This window comes from Salvia miltiorrhiza, chromosome 2 (genome assembly GCF_028751815.1).
Source record: "Salvia miltiorrhiza cultivar Shanhuang (shh) chromosome 2, IMPLAD_Smil_shh, whole genome shotgun sequence".
In the NCBI taxonomy this organism is placed as follows: Eukaryota; Viridiplantae; Streptophyta; class Magnoliopsida; order Lamiales; family Lamiaceae; genus Salvia; species Salvia miltiorrhiza.
The window spans coordinates 65515596-65533009 of NC_080388.1; the positions used below are offsets into that span (position 1 = coordinate 65515596).

Genomic DNA, 17414 nt, shown 5'->3' on the forward strand with positions numbered 1-17414 from the left:
CGGCGGGTATCCGACGTATAGTGGGTGGCGGGAATTCCACGGGTAATATATATAAAATATATTTTTGATATATTGTATCACGTTTTTTGAAAAAATGATGTATTTACGTCCTCTTATCGTATCATTTCCGTATTACGTATTCGTCCCCATGCTTCATAGAATTATTCTATTATTCAACTAATATTTATTGTTATTTTCAAGCCTCGGCGGGTATCCGACGTGTAGTGGGTGGCGGGAATTCCACGGGTAGTGGGTGCCGGGAATCCAACGGGTAACGGGTGGCCGGTGGCGAGAATCCAACGGGTAACGGGTGGCGGGTATCCGACGGGTAGCGGATGACTGATACCCGACGGGTGTGGTGGGTATCCGCGGGTCGCGGGTATGGGTGACAAATAGTAGTGGGTGGCAAATAATTTTTATGTTAAGGATGAAAATTCTCTTTAATTTATTTTTTCATGTTAGTTTGATGTGTAATGTACATCTATATCATATTAATAGTTTTTTAGTGAATAAGCTCCATAATTTATATATTGATATTAAGAAATTATTTTTACATTTTTTTTATATAAATTATAGCACCAAATGATACCCGTCGAAATTCGACGGGTTATGAGTCCATCAGATTTCACTAAATTTCCAATTCGGTTTTAGAGAAGGCAATTTCATGTGAGTGTTTGTTTTGCTATGACAATAAATAAAAGCCAGGGACAATCTCTTTCAAATGTAGGATTATACCTACCGAAACCAGTTTTTAGTCATGGACAACTCTACGTGGCAATCTCAAGAGTCACTAGAAAAAGAGGTTTAAAGATTTTAGTATGTGATGAGAGTGGTCATACGCAAGACACAACAACTAATGTTGTGTATGATGAAATTTTCGATAGATTATGAGGTAATTGCAAATTTAATATTTTATTCAAACTTTACAAATTTTAAGTCATTAACGATATTATTTAAAATATTTTTTTTCTTATATTTTGCTAGGTTGATTTGATATGTGCGTGCTGCTTGTGCTTGGAGGGAAGAAAGGTACAATAAATCCCATCATATTTTTCATGTTCATAGATAAAATATGTTATATAAGGATGGTTGAGCCGGGTCGGTTTGGGGACGATGGTTAGGCCGGAGTTCTTGAAATTGACCTTCCCGCTCTTCTTTCCTTTCCTTTTTGTTTTCGTTTTAGACGAGTATTATTTTTTCCTTCTACGGTTTTTCCTACCGGGTTTTCCGTAAAAGGGTTTTAATGAGGCTCCGCCCTTAATCTGTTTCTTTTGTACTTTCAAGGGTTTCTTAGGTTTTTCTTTTCTTTTATACATAATCGCATTACAATAATGTGTTATATGAGGATGAATATATTTCGTCTTTTACTGTATCATGTTTCGGCTTCAGACTTCGGTATTTGCTTCTTCTTTTTTTGTTTTTTTTGGAGGAGGAGACAGAAGTTGATTTTTAAGCATCGAAAAATTCTAAAATCATCATAATCAGATTGGATTGGTGAAAGTGTCTAAAATTAGTTTCTGAGTTGAGAGAATTGTTTGACTAATTATTAGTAAAAATATATTTAGTTAACATCTTTTACTTTAAAACAAACTTATTTAATGCTTTATTTTAGTGAAAAAAATCATCAAATAAAAAATGTATTGAATAATTACAAATATTTATATATTTTCATTTATTCCCGTCGATTTTCGACGGGTTATTAAATATTAATACTAATACTAGTAGTAATAAATTAGTATCTCGAGTTAGAAGTGTGGAGCATCATACCAATCACTCCTCTCCCACAATTGTATATTAGGATCGGAAGGCCACCGCTTAGATTAGATCTTGCGACGCTGATTAATACGATCTCAGAATGCCGTCAGTCTACGGAGGTCCCTTGACAACCTTCGAGGATGCGGAGAAGGAGAGCGAGTTCGGATACGTTCGCAAGGTTCTTCCTCTTCTTAATCTGCTCCTATCTTCTTTCTCGGAATTTACATCTCTATGTCTAAATTCGCTCCTTGCTTGATTTGCTGCTACTATACTGCTGTATGTTTTTCTTAGATTTGTTTTATTCCCATTCGGGTTTTTTGAGGATTGGATCCTATACTTGTGCTGTATCGTATCATTGGTTGCCTCCCCGCCTCCTGTGTATCAATTGAGTATCATTCTTCAAGTCGTTTACATTGGTGCTTTGCATTGGGTTTTTACTTATTCTGGATTTTCTACTCAATTACCTTGGAAGAAGGAGCTTTGTTATCAGGCTCCACTTGAGGATTGGTTTGGGACGAGACAAATATTATTTCCACCATTCTCAACTGTTTTAAAGTCTTCTCCATCTAGGGTATATAATTTATACCTACAAAAGTGTGCTATACCTTGTCCTGAGAGCTGGCTACGATGTTTATGAGATGTAGTGCATCAAGAGAGTAGAATCAAAGGCAATAAATTTCTTAACGGGACCTGTCTCTGCATAGTATTACATATTATTTGTCTTCTCCTCAGGTATCTGGGCCAGTGGTGGTTGCGGATGGAATGGCTGGCGCTGCTATGTATGAACTAGTTCGGGTTGGACATGACAACCTTATTGGGGAAATTATTCGGCTTGAAGGAGATTCCGCCACAATTCAAGGTTAGTGTTTTATTAACCCTTTAAAAGCTCTTTCTGTTCGCCGAGGTCCCCAGAAAGCACTTAGTCTTTTCTTTGAACATTTAGCCTTTTCATACTCCACCTCTTAGGTAATCGAACCCCACAAATCGCATCAAACCAAACTCTTACAAGAGAGTCAGTTATATTTCACCAATTCTCTTGATTCATTTTTCTAAAAGCGCAGACTCGATGAGAGCTTGTGATGGATGCTTGAGTTATTTTGAACTTTTGCAGTATATGAGGAAACAGCTGGGCTGATGGTGAATGATCCTGTTCTTCGTACACACAAGGTTATCATTTTATACCATAGCTGGTTCTTCTATGGGTTAAATACTGTTCGTGCACTCACTTGCCAACACTTTTACAGCCTTTATCCGTCGAATTGGGTCCTGGAATCTTGGGAAATATCTTTGATGGTATTCAGGTTTGTAAATATATCCAGTTCTCAGGATTTGACAGCTTTGCCATCTAAAGATACATTTTTTTTTGCTTGAGTCCTGTTAGTTTTGCTAATATTGGCTCTTTTGTTTGCTGGTATATGACACAGAGGCCTCTGAGAACAATTGCGATAAAATCTGGCGATGTCTATATTCCTCGTGGGGTATCTGTTCCGGCACTTGACAAAGATATTCTGTGGGAGTTTCAACCAAAGAAAATAGGTCACTGAGAACTATCCCATTTGAGTTATTAGATGTTCATTTGAATGTGTTGTGTTTGTTGAAATTCTAATTCTACTCGTGGCATCCTTTTAGTTTAAATGATTTCCAATGGCAGGAGAGGGAGATCTTTTGACTGGTGGTGACTTATATGCAGTAAGTTTGACTTGAAAATTTTCTTGGTGTAACGCTATCGCTCAATTTGGGTGAAGTCTTAAGTTTATTTTTCACCTGATTATTTGTGCAGACTGTATTTGAGAATAGTTTAATGCAACATCATGTTGCACTTCCTCCTGATGCTATGGGGAAGATAACCTACGTTGCACCAGCTGGCCAATATTCATTGAAGGTTTGTCTCTTTGCAATGGGGTACCTGCTCATATCATGTTGTAAATCCCCCTATAATTTTTCTGATGGCAGAAATAATGTTGAGGCACATTAAATTTTGCAGGACACTGTCCTTGAGCTTGAATTTCAAGGGGTCAAAAAACAATTTACTATGCTGCAGGTATTAGCGCTCCCAATAATATATACTTTTGTATATGGATGGCTGGTTAAAATTAATTGAACAGGAAAATAATTAACCTCAATTTAATATTCCTCCCTTGTCTGCAGACTTGGCCCGTGCGTACACCTAGGCCTGTAGCTTCAAAGCTTGCTGCTGATACCCCCCTCTTGACTGGGCAGGTGACTATATATGAGAAATTGATGTTTCCCAACTTTTGTCTTATTTATCTAGATAATGCTACTATATGAGATGTTGCATAAGCTGATCACTTTGTTCTATTCAGCGTGTTCTTGATGCTCTATTCCCCTCCGTGCTTGGTGGTACTTGTGCAATTCCTGGTGCATTTGGTTGTGGAAAAACAGTCATTAGTCAGGCCCTTTCCAAGGTGAGCGTCAATTACTTGCATTAGCTTCTATAGTTGTTTGTAATTTTGTGTGCCAGTGATTGCTTTTTGTTGTTAAACTCCTAGGTCCTAATCCATTATCCCATTTCTATGACGTGCAGTATTCTAATTCGGATACTGTAGTTTATGTTGGTTGTGGGGAAAGAGGAAATGAGATGGCAGAGGTACGTGAATGTAATATGCTTTATGATAATTTCAATATTTTCAAAAGCTTCAACCTAGATGTCAAACAGGTGCTTATGGATTTCCCTCAATTGACAATGACCTTGCCCGATGGTCGGGAGGAATCTGTCATGAAGCGTACTACCCTTGTAGCTAACACCTCTAACATGCCAGTCGCTGCTCGTGAGGCTTCAATTTACACAGGTAAACTGGCCTTCTCATCTAGTATACATCCTTAATGTCTGTTTTTATTAGTAAATGAATGTATTTTTATTAGTACATGTATGTATGGTTTAGACTGAGCTACAGGAGACAGAGATAACCCAATGAGAACTGTAATTGAGAAGAGAACTACCCTGAAATAAATGTGGTCCACAAGCATAACTTACCTCAGCCGAATTGTTAATCTTAAACAAAACAATAATTAAAACACACCACCCTAATCCGATAAGCCAAATATGTATATCTACTACAGCCCATCCAAGAGCCTTATTACTTAAGCAATTAAAATAACAGAACTCATAAATAATAGCCTATACACAAACAGCCTGCTAAACCTTGTGCTGCTGTTGCTTGCACAGGCTATACACCTGAATAGGTGTGCCACTATCATACAGATAAGGAAGGCTGGATCGCAAATGGTTTTTCAGGATTTATTTAGAATTGTTTTTTCTAATGATGTAGAACTATGCATATTGTCCAATACTCAATTGGCTGAAATCTGATAAAAAAAAACCTAAATGCACAAGAACAGATTTGGAAAAAGAAAAAAGGAGGTAGTTAAAGAAGAAGAAAATATATCCAATCTTATATTACATTTCATTTCGTAAAATGGTATCCCTACAACTAAAATATAAGATTCTAACAATCATGAGTAAGCGACTCCTGGCACTGCTTTGAATTTGCTTCTTATTCTTCAGTCCCTGCTCCCTAGTATAGCACCAGGTCGTGTTCCTGTTGCTCTAGTACTCTGGCTGGCTAATCAATGCAAGTATTGTTTTACATTGTGTCTATGATCTTAATCCTTACACTAGATTATGAAATGTCCAGGAATTACAATTGCCGAGTATTTTAGAGATATGGGCTACAATGTCAGTATGATGGCAGATTCCACATCTAGATGGGCAGAGGCATTGCGTGAAATTTCTGGCAGACTGGTATGTATCCTAAGACTATCTTATGATTCTGGTGATTGGCATGCCATCTCTTTTCTTTTAGTGACCTTTGTTTCTTTCAAAATCTTTGTGATTCTACATTTGTGGACTATTAGTAACTCATCCGTGCTGGGCCTGCTGGCAAATCTGTATTCTAATTTAACACACAGTAGCCTTTAGGCCTTAGTGGTCCTTAATTTTATGATGAAAATGGAACACATCTTAAACTTAGTAGTGAAGAATTCAGGTATTTGTGATTATTAGGAAAATATAATGGGTATATACTTTTTGCTGTGTTGACAATGACAAGTGCCATATCTTCTTTTCAGGCTGAGATGCCTGCAGATAGTGGATATCCAGCTTATCTGGCAGCACGTTTGGCATCTTTCTATGAGCGTGCTGGTAAAGTTAAATGCCTTGGTGGACCTGAAAGAACTGGTAGTGTCACTATTGTTGGTGCTGTTTCTCCTCCAGGTGGAGATTTCTCTGATCCTGTCACATCCGCAACACTCAGTATTGTTCAGGTAAAATTTCATAAAATAAACAGTTTGTGTGCACATCTTTTATGCACCGTGCTATACTCTGCATTATTTCATGTTTCAGGTTTTCTGGGGTCTAGACAAAAAATTGGCCCAGAGGAAACATTTCCCTTCTGTAAACTGGCTTATATCTTACTCAAAGTATTCAGGGGTACGGTTTAATTCTCCAAATTTATGCTCATTTTAAGTTTAAAGAATGTGCAGATTTGTGCCTATGTTATGCTTACTTGAGTTGTTATTTCAGCATAACCCCAATATACTGCTTTTTTCAGGCACTGGAATCTTTTTATGAGAAATTCGACTCTGATTTTATCAACATCAGGACAAAAGCTCGTGAAGTGCTGCAGAGAGAGGATGATTTGAATGAAATTGTGCAGGTTTGTGCTGCTTTGCAATTTTGAGTATTATGACCATTTTAGAGAGGAGAGACAAAAGGTTGCTCGCTGGGAGTAAGTTATCTTCTATGTTGCTGATAGGGGCAATCAAATCATTATTAGCTAAATATCAGTATCCTAGACTGGACAGATCTTCTCTAGAACAGTGATGATAGAGAGATTTGAAAAGAGATCATTAACATGTGATTTGTGGAGGCAATGTACTCTCTGTAGTTCCCCGTGTTTCTCATTGTTAGGAACTTTCCTTAATCTGAGCGGTTGAGGTCAATGGAAACTCTGAGCATTTCAAAAGGTTGCAACCGCCCAAGAGTTGTTAGGAATAGTCCCTTTATGTTGTAAAGGATTCGGTCTTGTTGGATGTTTAACACACGTTCTGATTGAAAAGACTCGAGAATTAACGCCCAGGACAGGAAGACCTTCCTTTTTCAATCGTCACCCAGTCTGTTCCAAACTGTTTCAGATGTATGAAATTGATTCATCCTTGTATTACACATTAGATACCCGTACGAAATAGGTGGAACTATAGATTTAAGGAAACTACACTCCTTATTGCACAGTTGTGATTGGTTATTTTGATGGTTGCAGCTAGTCGGGAAGGATGCATTGGCTGAGACAGATAAAATTATCTTGGAAACAGCAAAGCTCTTGAGAGAGGACTATCTCGCCCAGAATGCATTTACTCCGTCAGTGCTTGTCAATATTTCTTTTGAGGTTATTACGCCTGTATGATTTTATGTTGCATAGATATTTAATTTTTTTTCCTCCATTGGCAACACAACAGATATGACAAATTTTGCCCATTCTACAAGTCTGTTTGGATGATGCGGAATATTATTCATTTCTATAATTTGGCTAATCAGGTAAAGTAGTCGCCAGAAGTTGTTTCCTTATTTGTTATTTTGTTGAGTATTCCCTTCCCCATATCGTATGGGGAGTATTTTTATGTTCAACATAATTGCATGTGCAGGCTGTAGAGCGAGGAGCTGGCATGGACGGGCAGAAGATAAGTTACACCCTTATCAAGCATCGTTTGGGAGATTTGTTTTACCGTTTAGTGTAAGTGGAGCTATGAACTTTGCGTTACATGTCCATGTAAAGTGAACCCTTGTAATCGTTAACCTGTGATGATGCAGTTCCCAGAAATTTGAGGATCCAGCAGAAGGGGAAGAAGCCTTGGTTGCGAAATTCCAAAAGCTTCATGATGATCTCACTGCAGGTTTCCGCAATCTTGAGGATGAAACCCGATGAATGCTCTGTCCATTCATAGATTGGTTCGTGTGATATATAGTCTAATATTTATGTTTTCTCCGATCATTTGTTATTCGTTAGTATTATTTTGGTTGGTAATAAAAGATGATTCCGTTCCAATTGCTTTGAAATGCTCTTGAAGAGATTGTGTAAGATAATGTGAAGCATTGATAACTAGAAAATGGTAGCTACATAATCTCATTCTCATAGAGAGACTTATTTTCGAGTAGAATCTTGGCGGGACAGCTTATGTTTGAGGTTGTTGGCGGCAGACTTGGCAGAATCTTGTACTGGCTGCTCTGCTTTTTTCCAAGCTCTTCACCACCGCATCTTTAACGTTGCCATTTGCCTCTTCATTTCCCGAGCTGCTTGCCCGGAAACTGAAACACAGTCAAACATGAGTTCACAATTCTCTATCCCTACACACCAATAAAACATTGCTTACTCTAAATTTGGAGGGAGAAACCAGGAATCCGAAGCAGTGGGCAGAGAGCACAAACGCTTGGCTGCGTCTATTATATTTGTTCCAACTTCAAAGTCGAATGAGAGGAGGAGGAGGAATAGGAATGTGGCGGAGGCCACCTTAAGCTTGCTAAGTTTATCCATACCGGAAACTTGCTTTGCTTTCATCACTTTACTTGGTTAGTTTCAGTATGTATTAATCACAACTTGATATCAATGATTGACACGTTTCATTATAATTGTGAGTCGGCGCCGCCTCCTTCCTAATATGTCGGCTAAATTTATCCTCCAAAATAAACTCTATCCCTTTCACCTAACCTAACAAGCTAAGCTTTGTGTGAGTATATTTGTTTGCGTAATCTGGGATGAAACTTGTAACAGATAATGGATCGATTTAGTAAATATGTGACGATTTGGCATGAATTCTGGGTGAGGGTTAAGTATGAGACGAGTGTAAGGCAGGTAAGAATTGTGGATTATAAATAATATCAAGTGCGTCAGCAATTGTAGGGTAGTTTGGCGGATCTTGCACTCGCATTTCTTACATTGTCAGTAAAGTTTGGTCGGAATCTGGTACTCTCATTTTCAGTTTGGTGAAGCTACATACATCTATCATCCTAGTCTATTGCAAGAAAAAGAAACCTTTAACATAGCTTCCACTCTTTAATGCCATGTCCCAATAATGACAATTCAAACTCCCTCTACCAACTGGTACAACTAATCTGGTTTAGTTTTGAACATGGAAGAATCTCATGGACTTGATAATCTCCTTGCTGCTAGAGAAATTCTCAAGAGCAGCATCGAGAAATCAAGGAATATAGCCATTGCAGTTGATCAAAGTGGCTCTAGATTGAACCAGATCAGCCACAACTTGGCGTCTCTGCAGGGGAATATCAAAAACATTGCTAGCAAATGTGCTGTTTATGGGATCAGAGGGCATGTTGATCGAGCCATCGGGCCAGCTGCAGGTGTGTTGAAGGTGCTGGATCTTGTGTACGAGCTGCAGGATTCGCTACAGGTTGATCCTCCTCGTGCTGCTGCTTTATCCACTCGCCTTACGAGCATCAGACGCCTCCAAGAGGCGCTGAAGCTTCTTGCTGATAACTGCAGATTGCTGATCCTGTGGCTCCAAGATGTGGTCTGCATCCTCAAAAGCAATGCAGCTTCTGCCGATGATTGGTATCTTGTCCGCATCTCCAAAGTTGTCAATATACTGATGGAACTGCAGTTATTCTGCCAAGATGGAGGAGTTTTATCTTCTGCATTTGACAGCCTCGAGATTGAATACAGGCGTCTCTTGACTCAAACCGATTTCTCACATCCAACATTTCCAGAACCTGCTATTCAAGAATTGCATGGCCATTGCTCAAGTATTGGCCGCTAACAATCGCCTACACAGATGCACGTCTATTTATGCACAAGTTCGGTCTGCAAAAGCCCGAGCTGCTTTACAAGGCCTGCATGTGGATTATCTGGGCATTAAGTTATCTGAAATGGACAGTGTTCAAAATGTGGAGACATACATTTACCAGTGGGATAAGCACATGGAGTTTGCTCTCAGGACTCTGCTCCTGAATGAGTACGTGCTCTGCAAGAAAGTTGGAGATGATGATGATGATGTGTGGATGAATTGCTTTGCCAAGATTGCAACTGAATGTGGATTCATTGATATCTTTGATTTTGGAAGCTCAGTTTGTAACTGCAAGAAAGAAGCAATGAAGCTCTTGAGTCTGCTCAAGATTTTCTCCACTCTGGACAAACTTCGATTGCTATTCAACCAGATGTTTAGTGGGAAGTTCTGTATAGAGATTCAAAACAAGACGAGAGCTCTTGTTAAGAAAGTTGTTGATGGGGCTAGTGAGATTTTCTGGGAGCTGTTGGCGCAAGTGGAGCTGCAAAGGGAGTCTGATCCACCACCAGATGGCAACGTTCCAAGGCTCGTTCGTTTCGTTACTGACTACTGCAACCAACTTCTTGAGGAGGAGAACAGCTCGATTCTCACTCGAGTTCTTGAGATATCTCAGGTGTGGAACCAAGCAAATTTTGAACAAGGGCTTCTCTCCAATGAAATTCACAGCACAATGAAAGCACTAGAGACCAACTTGGAGAGTTGGGCTCAGAGTTACAACGACACCGCCCTTTCCTACCTTTTCATGATGAATAACCACTGGTACCTGTGCAACAGCGCAAGAGGAAACAAGCTTGGAGAATTAATGGGGAAATCTTGGGTGTGGGCATACGAGGAATCCGTAGAGTACTATGCAGCATTGTACCTTAGAGAGAGTTGGGAAAAGCTCACGGTGCTTCTGCAGGAAGAGGGATTGACCTTCTTCCCTGGAGGCAGAGCCATCAATAGGGAACTGGTGAAGAAGAGGATCACCATATTCTGCGAGGCTTTTGATGAAATGTACAAGAAGCAATCTAAATGGATACTGTGTGACAAAGCCTTGAGATGGAAGACATGCCAGCTAATAGTTGAAGCTGTTGTGCCACCTTACAAGAGCTATCTGCAAAGATTCATGCCTGGATTGTTAGATCACGAGCTGAAATACACAGGTGAGAGCTTGGAGAATTTAATTGCCTTATTGTTCCAACCCAAGTTTGGCAAGTATGATGGCACCAAATGCACAGATCTGATAGGCATCAAGAATGCTGCTGCTATCAGCCACTTCTCCTCCACCCCTGCTGCCGCTTGATTGCATCATCAAATCACTACCTATGTAAAATTATAGTTTCCCACATATCCACTTCGATTACATCACATCTGGAGTTGTAACTTTATCTCTTTAGATACATATATACTTGTATTTCTGGTCAAGGTTTCTGCATGTTTTTAGCACTGTGCAATTTGATGTTTACACTTTTGATGCCACACACATAGGGTCCATCCCTAATTACATATTGCTTTCCCGTACACAATTACATCCCTAAACAAATAGTTTTGGATAGATCTAATTATAATAGGAAACCAAATCCTTAACCAACTAGGATAAAAACAAACAGACTAGATTTTCATTGTTTCATCTGGATTTATCTGGATTACAAGCACATAAACCACAACAACATAAGATGAGTTAGTTAGTGTCATTCACTGCACACTCGGTTTTCCTAGCTCATGGAGATTCTCTATTTGTGCATGTTTCTTAAATAAACAAGGACATTGAATAAGATGAGACAACAAAAACGCTTTATATTTATGCAATCAAAAACCCCTTAAACATTGATATTGCAAATGCTAACATGATCAACTCTTCAAATACTGGGTGGGAGCTACTTGTGGTCATGTTACATCCCAAAACAACACTTCTCTACACATCAGACGTTTGAACTGAATTTCCAATTTTCTTTGCGTGTTTCACCTTCTTGAACTCAAAAGCATGGAAATTCTTTTCCACTTCCCATGCAAGCTGAGACATACCGTTGAAAGAAGATTTTGCACCTTTCTCATCTCCCACTTCTCTTGGAAAAGGTATTCGGACCTCATATACATCCTTTTGCACTGATGTCACGCGCACATCAAACCCTAGTCGATCAACCCACGCCATCTTCGCATCTACTACCTAACACAAAACATAATATACTAAATCAATTTCTGCACACAAAATCAATTAAATTATTCTGTTGAAGAACCCTATCAGCTAGAAGAGGAGATACAAGTTTCTTAAAATCTTAAGCTACTTGCCAAGCACCTCACCATATTCCAAAACACCCATATCAGTAAGAGAGGTTCTTGTAACCAATCTACCCCCTTCAATTGATTGAAAGGGATTAAAAAAGACATCAAGTACAGAAAGCATACTGGGAACAAGTAACAAAAATAATATCAACAGACAACAAAATACAGGATCTCCAAAATCACAAGCCATTTGTCTATAGCTCATTCTGGATTCAAGCAGCTATTTTCAAGTTGCAAACTAAGCATACGTGCAAACCACTTGCACTTGTGTTAAATTCTCAATCCTCCAGCATATTTTTCAAGTAATCTCTGACGTCCACAAGGTTGATAAGTAACACAAATAAAACATGCAGAACTTCAGTGAGGCACACAACATCAACAAGTTTCAAAGAGGACTGCAATACAAAAGTAAAAGATAGCCAGCAATGATGGTGCACCTGGAAATCTAAGTCCACATAAATGTTGCAGAAGCGAAGAACATCTTCTCTATTGTTAGTATTAATCTCATCTACAATCTTCTCTGCAGAGTTCCGAAGTGGATCTGGTTCAGCCAATGCATATTCCGATGAACTTACCCAAATGCCATCCTACAGTTTTACATTATTATCCAGTCATCCCATGAAGCTATCCGCATTTTCTTGGAGATTAAATATTCTTCTGCATTGAATATAAGCCATACCTCACCATAATCTTCTATCTGAAGTACTCGTTCAACATCAATGACATAGAGGTAGCTTTCTTCCACTTCCTCATTAAACCGCTTCTTCCACGCTGAACAGAGTTTCTGTTAAACAAGGAATTCGGAAAACCAAATGAGAGTTCAAATTATATGAAAAGTCTTGGGTTGACACTCTGATACCAATGATTAATCCTTTTCTGTAAAAATTTGAACTCAATGGAGGATAAAAACGTTCTCCCCAAGCAAGGGCATAAAGCAGCAGAATTAAACAAAAAGATGTGATACTGATATCTAAAATTAAAACCATGAAGCTGTGGATTTTGGCAACAAATTAACACGTTTTAACTAAACGAAACTCCTAATTTTACTCTTACCACAAAAAATAATCAACATCCTCCAATAACTAGACATAAAATTTCAAGAAATGGGGAAATCCTACTCTCCGTACCCTCAAAGCAATCCCATCAGCGGGTTTATTGAGGTTGCCAACAATTGTGCACTGAGGCGTCCGCACTCCGCATTGCTCCAACTGGTACACATCAATTCAAACCAATGAAGAATAGTAGATTGATAATCAAGATTAAATCCTTGCGCAAAACCCACGAACCTGAACATGAAGACTGCACCTCCTGCTCCTATCAGCAGAAACGCCATCTCTCAAACACAAGATGGGAGTTCCATTGAAGTCGAGAGCAAAGCGAACGCCGAAGCCCAAAGGCGAGCCGTCGTCTACACTAAGAGTGGAAAGAGTGCCCACGCTCGATAATTCCAGAATGGTTCTTGTAACCTCAGCTGGGAAAGGCCTGCGATTGTGGTCGCTCAACTCCAATTGCGGTGGCTCTGAAACTAAGCTAGCGGCTGAGCATTTCAACGCAGATCTGTTGATTTTAATTGACTTGATAAAGGAGGGTGGTGCGGACAGCGAAATGCGAGGTTTGAGAAAATGAGCTGTGGGAAGAATGAGAATTGGGGGCGGGGAGGTCAGCAATTGGGCGTGAGGAGGAATCATATTAGTATTAGTGCTTGAATGAAGATGATGAGACTTTCTGCGACCTCCATAGATGACGATGATAACGGAAGCCGTGCCCGTGGGATCAAGACTCGTGTTTTAGTTTTTAACTAAAAGCGCTGTAACACCTATACGTTATGAATGAAGACATTAATGACAAGTGTTTTGAGAAAGACATGTGAATTCTAGTTAGATAGTATTGTCAGCAAATTAAGTTCACATGTCAGACTTGAAAGCCTTTCCATCTCTCCCCTTCATTTACTGATTCATGAATCAATAAAAAAAAGTTACAACGAGTGATAGTAGCCTTTTTGGATAACAAAACAAATTTTATAGCCATCATCATAATACAATATTGTAGTTATTTTATATTTTTTCCTTGAATAAAAGATAAAGATCAACTCGTGGATTAGAGAGACATGTACTTCAAAAATATGAAATTTATGAGACCACTATCTAAATTGATTTAATACAATGTGTTTTGGTATTCATGCTTAGAGTATTTACAGTGGTAAGCCTCTTTGAAAGCTTTAAGAGCACCTCTAGCAGGATACGAGTGCAAGGCTCGTGTCGCCCATGTCGCACTACTATTTTTTGATCTCGGTGCAAAGGCAATATAATACGGCGTACGCCTCGTTCTTTAGAAGAAAAAAAATAGAAGAAGAAAGAAAGAAGAAATGAGGTAGGTCAGCTCAATTTTTAGAGAAGAAAGAAACAAAATGAAAGAAGGAAGAAATGGAGCGGATATTTTAATTTATTTTTTGACTCTTTTAATTCATATTTTCTTTTAATTTCAAATTTTGATTTTAAAATTATAAACCTTTTCAATTCTTTTATTTTTTTACCTAATTTTTAATTATTATATTTTATTTTAATTAGTGTAATGTTGATATTTTTAATTTGAATGAAATGAAAATGAAATTGAAACAAAAAAATTAGAGCCTCAATTAAAACTTGGTTGTAGAATGGAGACTCTAAGGAGGTGATTGGTATGGTGGAATGGAGGTGGGAATGGAATGGTGATTCCTACCTCCATTCCATTCCTATGCTTGGTATAGTTTTATTTTAGGAATCACCATTCTTAAGGGAATCACCATTCCTTTACATATAGGAATCATCATTCCTTCCCTCTAACATGGTATTACCCATTCCATTCCATTTCTAATTCCACCTAAATTTAGGTTTTGACAAAATTACTCTTATATATTTTGCACCCTCATCCCCAACCCCACCCCAGCCCCCTCTCCCCCCCCAAAAAAAAATATATTTTTTTTCTCGCCACCCCACCCCCCCACCCCCCACCCCCAATTTTTTTTTTTCTCGCCTCCACCACACCCCACCCACCCCTCCCTCCCCTCCAATTTTTTTTTCTCCCCACCCCACCTGCCACCCCCCCACCCCCAACATTTCATTTTTTTTTCTCGCCACCCCCTCCCAACCCACCCAAAAAAAAATTTAACATTTTTTTTAGTTTTCTCGCCACACCCCACCCCCAAAAATTTTATTTTATTTTTTTAAAATTTTTCTCCCCCCACCCCCAATTTTTTATTTATTTATTTTACTCGCCACCCCCACCCCACCCCCACCCATCCTTCATGATGCAGAAATGCGACAAAGATACATGCCCCATTGGTATTGCAACTCAAGAAGATCCAATTTTTAGGAAATTTGGTATAAAATCATAATAAATTTCTAAATTTTAGTTTTTCCCACAATCTTTCATTCTTGTTTCAAAATTCATGATAAATCATTTTTTTTGGAATTTCCCACGATGACATATTTTGATAAAAAATTTAAATAACGTGGCAATACAATGTAATTACATGAAAATTATGTGACATGACAATCGAATTGCCCCCTGCGTTTTAACGGTGATTGATCCCATTAGAGCAGCGCTTGGGGCGGCCTTTAAAACGTGGAGGCATTTTGCTTTAGTTTTGAAACGTTGAGGTAGGTAAACAACGTCAACCCTGACATTAGGGTGTTAAAGGTGACAGGGGTGTCAACGTTGAGGGGGAAAGTGGTACTTAACCCTTAAATATGCCACATCATTTAAGTTCGGCGCCACGTCATTTAAAAAATTCGCCGAAAAATCACACTATGGAAAATTTCAAAAAAAGTGATTTATTATGTATTTTGAAACAAGAATGAAAGTTTGTGGGAAAAACCAAAATTTGAAAATTTATTAATGTTCTAAACCAAATTTACCTTAAAAAAATTGGGAGGTACGGGGGGAGGGGGGGAGGGGGAGGGAGGTTAGTGGGAGGTGGGTGGGGGTGGCGAGATTTTTTTTAGAAAATAAAAAAATAAATTGAGGGTGGGGGGGGGGGGAGGGAGGGGAGGGGAGGTGTGGGGGTGGTGAGTAAAATAAACAAAAATTTGGGGGACGGGGGTTGGGGGTGGGTGGGGGGTGGGGTTGTGGGTGGCAAGAAAAATTTAATTTTTTTTTTCGGGTGCATGTTTCTGTGTAGTAGTAATATGCATGGAAAATAAGTCAATTTTTTTTAAAAAAAATTGATTAATATTCTTTTTTTTTTCTTTTCGATTTTACCCCAGTGCATATTTTGGATTGTCCCTACAAATATAACACAAAATAGAGGTGGAAGAGAGATGCAAAATAATGCCAATTTGATAAATTATGATGTAAATGTTAATTTAGCAAAACAAAATAATTTCATTCCATTCCATTCCTAAAATTTATTTTTAGATACCAATCATAGGAATGGAATCAAACAAGGAATTACAATTCCATTCCTTTTGTATTCCTTGTGCATACCAAGCAAAGGAATCACCAAGGTTTGTCATTCCTTTCCTCCCTTCATTCCATTCCTACCTCCATTCCATTCCACCCTCATTCCATTCCATCATACCAATCACCTCCTAAGGGGATGGCTACTCCCTTAACCCATTTGGAGCTAGCTCTAGGGTTGGAGAATGGAGATGCTCTAAGGGATAGTCCCCGCTTAAGAGTCACCACTTCACAACAAGAGGATTTAAAATGGGTTCTAAAATTTCATTTTCATTTAATTTAAATTATTCTCTTCAATTTTAAAATCAAATATTTTATTAAATTTAAAATTTAAACATTACATTGATTAAAATAAACTACAGTAATAAAAAAAATATTACAATAATTTAAGTATGACTGGATCGGACCAAATCGAGCCCAAATATGCTCGATTAAATCTGAGTTGAGGTGATTGTGCATTTGACGATCACAAAGGAAGAATTGTCGAGCAAAATACTAAATACCATCGAAATTTCGGTGGAACTCCGATGCCTCGTTGATGCCCTCATCTTCCCATTCTATTGCGTATTTTTCTTCGTCTTCGATTATTAAATCGTGCAAAATAATGCATGCAATGTTGCAAATATGATATTATTCAAATATTTCTTCTTATAAAACTGAGCAGGTAGTGCAATAATAGCCCAACGAATTTGAAGAACATCAAAAGCTTGTGATATTTACCTTTACCTTTAAAAATATGGGCGGAAACAAGTTGTACTGTATGGTTATGATTTTATATACTATAAGGGTGTGTTTGCTTTGAAGTATAAGGGAGAGATAAGCTACATTTATCACCTTATACTTCGTTTGATTCAGGCATGTTGTATAATTTTTCGGGCAACCTCTTATCCTTGGAAAAATGGATAATTTTATACTCCCTCCGTCCACGAAATGAGTACCCATTTGTGGACGGCACGGGTTTTAAGAAATGTATGGAGTGTAGTGTGAATATTTTAAGGGTTCCACTTTTTGAGTGTATTAATTAAAGAGATGTGTGGGGTACACTTGCCAAAAAGGGAAATGGGTACTCATTTCGTGGACGGAGGGAGTACCTAAGAGAGGGTGGTACAATTTTATACCACTTTATAATAAGTGGATAAATA

General features: G+C 38.5%; 2 protein-coding genes and 1 pseudogene across 2 annotated transcripts; 2 read left to right on the top strand and 1 right to left on the bottom strand.

Annotated features, from left to right (window-relative positions):
• Positions 1 to 1739: 1739 nt before the first annotated feature.
• On the top strand, positions 1740 to 7817 carry LOC131013065 (V-type proton ATPase catalytic subunit A). Its single transcript, XM_057941066.1, has 20 exons — positions 1740 to 1933; positions 2488 to 2614; positions 2867 to 2922; positions 3000 to 3056; positions 3180 to 3291; positions 3407 to 3444; positions 3536 to 3637; positions 3740 to 3796; positions 3904 to 3975; positions 4080 to 4181; positions 4301 to 4363; positions 4433 to 4565; positions 5412 to 5518; positions 5845 to 6039; positions 6119 to 6205; positions 6327 to 6431; positions 7035 to 7132; positions 7231 to 7309; positions 7417 to 7505; positions 7583 to 7817. Exons 1-20 carry the CDS (start codon positions 1856 to 1858, stop codon positions 7695 to 7697), a joined length of 1872 nt encoding a protein of 623 aa, XP_057797049.1. The 5' UTR covers positions 1740 to 1855; the 3' UTR covers positions 7698 to 7817.
• A 701-nt stretch (positions 7818 to 8518) lies between these two features.
• Positions 8519 to 10977, top strand: LOC131013064 (exocyst complex component EXO70I-like; annotated as a pseudogene).
• A 352-nt stretch (positions 10978 to 11329) lies between these two features.
• On the bottom strand, positions 11330 to 13771 carry LOC131013066 (glutamyl-tRNA reductase-binding protein, chloroplastic). The gene is made up of 5 exons (XM_057941067.1): positions 13122 to 13771; positions 12963 to 13043; positions 12515 to 12619; positions 12273 to 12422; positions 11330 to 11719 (listed from the first exon to the last, which is right to left on the bottom strand). Exons 1-5 carry the CDS (start codon positions 13521 to 13523, stop codon positions 11468 to 11470), a joined length of 990 nt encoding a protein of 329 aa, XP_057797050.1. The 5' UTR covers positions 13524 to 13771; the 3' UTR covers positions 11330 to 11467.
• Positions 13772 to 17414: the final 3643 nt, after the last annotated feature.